At 38.1% G+C, this 6,361-nt stretch overlaps 1 protein-coding gene across 1 annotated transcript; it reads right to left on the minus strand.

Annotated features, from left to right (window-relative positions):
* Positions 1-713: 713 nt before the first annotated feature.
* Positions 714-6,361, minus strand: LOC101292228 (pentatricopeptide repeat-containing protein At1g80270, mitochondrial-like). The gene is made up of 3 exons (XM_004303546.1): positions 6,234-6,361; positions 4,987-5,581; positions 714-2,229 (listed from the first exon to the last, which is right to left on the minus strand). Exons 1-3 carry the CDS (start codon positions 6,266-6,268, stop codon positions 982-984), a joined length of 1,878 nt encoding a protein of 625 aa, XP_004303594.1. The 5' UTR covers positions 6,269-6,361; the 3' UTR covers positions 714-981.

Consider the following 6,361-nt stretch of genomic DNA (forward strand, 5'->3'; position numbering starts at 1 on the left):
TATTATCATCTAGTGAAGCAGTTGTGTGCGATGCCATGTTCGCGACTCAAGGAACCTAGTCCCAATTCATCACATCAAACAGAGAGCTTCTCCTCCTGATTCAGTGATAATCGGGTATATTTCCAGTTTATGTTCCTCTTCCGTTTTGTGATGCAATCACTCACCTCTCTAGAATCAAGCTCCATGGTAATTTGTTTAATATTATGCTCTATAGTATTTTTGATGAAATTGAAAGAATAAAGAATAACATGATAATTGACCTAAAGTTGACGGGAGTAAAATGAAATTAGTTCTTTTTTAGAATACATTTAAAATAACTGAAATTTGTCTTTTATGTCATTTACGGAGGCAACATGTTGACGTAGAGTTATATCTGGCTAATAAATTCACATCTTATGAGATGTCCAATCTAGGGCATTTGGTCAAGTAGAATAATGCGCCTATTGTACATATATCTCTTCATTATCATCTACACGACGATACGGGTCTCTCTAGAACTTAGATGACCATGGGTGTGCTTGAAGACTTTGCTAGTTAAAAAGGTCTCAGCGTCCTCGTTGAGAGTCGCTCCGCGAGACGTCCAGTACTCTAGTTTCAGCTCGTTCCGAGCAAAGACTTCACACTGTCTGACCAATTTTCTCTATTCTAAATATATAAATTAAAAATAATAATGACAAATAAATAAAAATTAAAAACTGAAAAATAAGAGCTTTCACAGAATAACATGGGATATTCTAATAGTAGGGAAGGAACACACAGTTACTGAACAAGGTCCATGAATATCCAGATCAGTATCCCACAATGCCCAAGTTTTTGCCATACCTTAGATAAACACTCCCCCGTGGGAGAAGTAAATTCTGAAATTGAAATAGATAGTTGGAAAACATAAAAATCCCAATATGCTGAACCTACAACATTATAGAAGCGGCTCATAGATCAAAAGATTCAATTACCCGATCTAAAGAAGAACCATCCACTTCCTCAATCAAGCAGATCAGACACTGCTGTCTTCTTAAATGGATCGACTTGTGAGAGCTGCCCAAGCAGAGCTTTGTTGGGGAAGAAATTATCTGACTTCATTCTCTCCCAGAGTCCGTAGGCTGGAGCCTTTGCATTTATATAGGCCTGGACAAGTGATTGGAACTGACGAAGTCGAGCTGTGTAACCGTCCCGTCTCATCCTATAAAATATCTTTTCTGAGTTATGAATATCACCCCTCTTTGAATATTGATCCATAAGAGCCATATAAGAACTGAACATTGGCTTCTTATGGTTCTTCTCAGCAGCCTTCCGCAAAATTGAGTCAGCCTTTTCAACCTCTCCAATTTCCACATAGAGTTTTACAAGTGCATCCCAAATTAATGGGTCAACCTCACAATTGTTATCTACCATACGCTTAACAAGATCTTTGCCCTTCTCAATCATCTTATGGTTTGTATAAACCTGCAAAAGAACAGCATACTGCCTGGAAGAAAGCCTCTTCCAGGTTTTCAACATCTTATCAAAAACTGCCTCAGCTTCTTCAATTTTATTTAACTTTCCCCAAGCTTCGATTGCAGCCATGCATTCTTCAACCCAAGGTTTTGGCATGCAAACATTCCAAACTCTCCCCACTTCATCAACCTGACCCAGCTCTGCATAAAGGGGCAGCAAAGCTCGGCAAGCCCAGCGGTTCTCCTTTAAGTTACCCCCTTCCATCTCCTTCAAAACAGCCTCAGCTTTTTCTTTCAGTCCGCCAGAGGCATAATGCTTAGCCATGACAGCTTTAACAGTAATGTCTGGTTCAATGCCTTCACTCTTCATTGTTCCGTAAACTTGTTCCATTCCAGCTATGTCATTGGATTCGCCTTTAGTAGCTATTAATAGCTTATAAGTGAAGGCAGTCGGCTTCACATTTTCTTTCTCCATAAAAAGCAAGACATCTGCTATTTTCTTCTTGTCAAGCCTCTTGTAAAGAAGGAGCAACTGGTTGCAAGTAAATGAGGTAAATGGGAATTCTAGATCCTTCATTTTGTTGAAAATCTCCTCGGCTTTCTTCAAATTGTTGGCACCAACGCAGTTAACCAACAGAGTTCGGTAGATTTTTTCACCTCTAAAGGATTGTGGGATCATCTCAACATACTTCTCTGCCTTCCAGAGGCCATATACTTTGGCAATTAAGTCTAGACGAGATGCATAATCTCTTTCAGAAAATTCAATCTGCTTATGTGCCTCCAACCACTCTGAGAGCTGCAAATCAACAAAGCATTACAGGATTTCAAACAGTCAGCACAAAATGCAACTAGACAGGAAATCTAACAGAAGAAAGCAACATGCATTGTGGTGCTGGGAATACTCTGGTGCCAAGAAAGCAACATGTTATAAGTGTCAATTCCAAAACTGAAAAGGAAGTACTTATTCTGCTATCAGACTGAGAACTCATGACTCCAGGGTAATCAGATTGATCTAATATTTAACATAAGACTAGAACTTGATAAAAGCATCTGAGAACTCATGACTCTAGGCCAACTCTTAATTTACCCTGCACACTTTGGGGTAAACTCAGTGAGAGTGAGAGATACAGACATATATATATATATATATAGAGAGAGAGAGAGAGAGAGAGCTAAGGTAAACTCAATGATCCCATTTTGTCCAGTCAAAGTCAGTGTTATCGATGATCATGCTTCAGGCTTACTCATCCACCTTCTAGTGCAGTTGCATCAACCAATAAGATGATGAAACAAAGAAGTAAATCAGCGTCATGAGTTATGACTACAAAACAAGAAACTTTTCTATTTGGAACAAGAAAAGGAACACAAGTGCTACAACAATGCTGCAAGATCAATACGATACGGGAAGAGTTAAACTAATTCCTTGGTAAAATGTATTTTGATGAATGAGCAAACTCTTCTTATCTCAAGAAAAGGGCATACTACTGAAAAACAAACTTGTAGAGTTGGAATTGCAATTCCAAAACTATGTAACACCTTCACAGAGATTTCATACAACAGAAATAGAAGTCATGATTATAATTGAACAGTAGTGAGCTATTCAACGGCCAAGAGTGGTCACACCACCCCCACCATTCTAGATAGGGTTGTAAGTCGGATCGAGCTGCTCGTGTTCGACTCGTGTTCGGCTCGCTTTTTCGCTCGTTCGGCTCGTGCTCGTAGGATAAATGAGCCAAGCTTGAGCTCAATATCATGCCCGACAAAAAAACGAGCCGAGCTTGAACAAGGAGGTATTCAGCTCGTTTAGCTCGTGAGTAGCTCGTTATAAATATTTAAGCATAATAAAATTTCTTTATAAATTTTTTTATTACCTTCCTATTTAATTGGAAGAGAATCTGAAAAATTGAAGTAAAATATATTACAGGCAACAATCAAATCAATTTGATTAGCCATTTTGAAAGATTTGTTTGATAGTTAGACATCAAATTTGGATTGTTATTTAAATTTTGTTTCTTCTTTTTTAATCTTTTTAAATTTAAAGTTAAATGAGCCAAGCCGACCCGATTTAAGCTCGAGCTCGTCTAACAAAATGAGCCGAGCCGAGCCTAGCTTGGGATTAAAGAAAAAAATTCAAGCCGAGCCGAGCTTGAACATGAAAGAAAAAATTCAACCTTTAGCCCCGCTCGAACTCGATAAAAAGTAAATGAGCCGAACATGAACACCTTAGTATTCGGCTCGACTCGGCCCATTTACACATCTAATTCTAGAAACCTGATAATTAAGCAATCATAGGAGTAAATGAAAAATCTATAAACAAGTGATAACTCAATAAATACTGACCAAAAAATATGTCAATTCTGATGCTGGTGAATGCAGTAGATTACTTATAATCATCCACTGCATGTGTGGAGGATTAATTAAAAAGTTCTAATAAAAAGTAGTCTAAAGTAGTACAATTGTTCCTTACACTTTGCCCCCCTCCACCCTTGCATGTGAACTAGATATTTCTTTCTTGTCATTACATGATAAAAAGCTTTGCCTCACACAAACGAGATATAATATGGTTGCGCCCACCCGGTCACTTACGGCAAGGCTGTCAAGTGAATAAACCAGCTTTCTTCTATCCCATCAAGCCCATAGGTCAGGCACTTGCACCTAATACAAAAGAACTTAACTGATAAAGTTCACTAACACTCACAAATATTACCAAGGAAAGTTCCCGTCCAGCCTGAGGGAGGTCTATGCTTCAAATGCTTATATGTCATGCCTGTTGAGTGGCTCATTTGGTAATTCCTTTATTCTAAATTGATTATTTACGGTTGGGGATGCATGACGCAAGCGAAGTACTTGTACTATAACGACTAGGACTCATATAAGAAGAGCTTTTGATCATGAGCTCAAAGTGCTACAACTCATACAGCAGCAAGGACTAATGGGTGACAAACCGCCCAAACCTTTCCTTAACTCAATAGATAGCATGCTTATCTATGGAGCATGGACATGAAGCTATACAGTGATTATATGGCACACTCATCATTTATTTTCGGATGAGGCAAATACAATATGGTGATTATGTTATGTAAAAATCACAAAGCTAAGCAACATGAAAATTCATTCCGGGAATAGGCAAACCATATGGTCCCAACTCTAGTTCATTAAGAAATTACTGTCAAGCAAGCGAACAAGCAAAAGGCATCTCTTCTATGATCCTAGCTTGAAGTAACAAGTATTGAAGCCCTCAGAGACAACTCCGTAATGAGCACAGGAATCAAAGAAATACAACATCTGCTCCTCACAGAAGCAGAAAATCTTTTTGAACTTGTTATAATTGAAAAATCAAATAAACTATCAAATCTACCAACTAAAAATTATTAGAAGCTATATGTGGACATCTATCTACAGAAATAACCTATGTTTAAAAAATATATGAAACTATCTTTAAGAAAGACAAAAAACTAAGTTCAGAATCATGCCTAAAATGCAGATAAGACCAAAGTTGAGAACTGCATATATCACATAACAAAAGCATAAATATAAAAACATGTGAGATCACCTGCAATGCCCTCCCAAACATTCGACGCCTGCGCAAGTTTATCTTGGTTAATGAGATCTCTGCCCTGCTTAAATCATTTCCTTCTTTAACCCACTTATCCAGAGCACTATGAACAGAAAAACCCGGAAATTCTAAGATGGCTTTGAAAAGTGCTGAAACATCCCTTCTCCTTGGTGACAGTTTATCATTTAGATCGGTCTCAATCTCTGATAACTCCAGCTCATTTTGAGAAGGCTCAATGTCTGCTTCATCATCAGAGATTTCTGGTCCAGATACTAATTCATCTTCATTTTCATCATTTGCATTGCTCGCTTGAACTACCTCAGCAGTAGGAGGCGTTTCAAGTTTGGAAAACCCATCTTCCAAGTCATCTTCCTCTCCACTGCTTTCTGTACCAGCTTGTGAAGAAAGGCTGCATCTATCTACAGAAAACTTTGACAAAACATTTGTTGTGTATAATCTCTTCGAAGGCAGAAATCCATCAGATCCCAACTGAGGAGACTCAAGGAAGAAAGACTTGTCTTGTATGTAAGTAATCGGTAGCTCCAAATTAGCACAACAAGCACGGGAAGTTCCAACGCTGAATCCTTGCTTCCTGGAAACAAAAGGATAAATAAGTAGAGGGACAATACCAAGCACAAAAGAATACGGCAGACATAAAGGAATGAAAAGATGAAGAATTGCATAAGCACACTATTTGCAACAAAAGGAAAAGCGTAAACCCAGACAAACAATAACCATTAATTAACAATAACACTAGTTGTGATTGCTGTCAAGATTGAAACATTTACAACAGCATTGTTGAAGTTAAATGTACCTCTTTCTAGGTTTTATATTGTAAAACCATGAAGAGGAGTGAATGATGTAAAGATGGAACAGAAGGAATGATTTTTTGGTATAAAGTATGGGTTTAAATGCACATAAATATAAAGGCCAGGGACCTGAAGCAAATGGATTTTTCTTCACTCTCATTCACTAATAAATTCAATGAGTAATTCTCAAGACTTGCATCACTTCCTCAAATGTAATTAAATCTTTGGAAATCGAAAGTTTATCAAACTTTTATATTCGTGGTGTAGTGGAAGCAAAAGCCCAGCAGGAAAAGAAACAAAAAGTAATCCAGGTAAGTTTATCCACGTTCGTTGTTGTTGTTTGATCGAGTATTGGAAAAATGAAAAACTATAATTTTCACAGTGAAGATCCATCACTTATCGAGAGAGAGAGAGAGAGAGAGAGATTTGGGATACCTGAGAGGAAGAGATACACGACGAAGAGCCCACATGGCTGCCTGCCTGCCTGCTGGTGTTAACTTGAACCAAAACCCTCTTAAACCCTAACGACCGCCGCCCTCTCTGGGTTTTAGCTTTTTTGCGAT

This window comes from Fragaria vesca, linkage group LG6 (genome assembly GCF_000184155.1).
Source record: "Fragaria vesca subsp. vesca linkage group LG6, FraVesHawaii_1.0, whole genome shotgun sequence".
NCBI lineage: Eukaryota > Viridiplantae > Streptophyta > Magnoliopsida > Rosales > Rosaceae > Fragaria > Fragaria vesca.

What these genes read in the sequence shown, in the direction of transcription:
- LOC101292228 (XM_004303546.1), bottom strand. Translation starts at nt 6,268, where the DNA reads ATGTGGGCTCTTCGTCGTGTATCTCTTCCTCTCAG. An exon ending in CGTGTATCTCTTCCTCTCAG is followed by an intron (nt 5,582 to 6,233) that starts GTATCCCAAATC and finishes TTTTGTTTCCAG; the next exon opens with GAAGCAAGGATTCAGCGTTG. An exon ending in TGTTTGGGAGGGCATTGCAG is followed by an intron (nt 2,230 to 4,986) that starts GTGATCTCACAT and finishes GTTGATTTGCAG; the next exon opens with CTCTCAGAGTGGTTGGAGGC.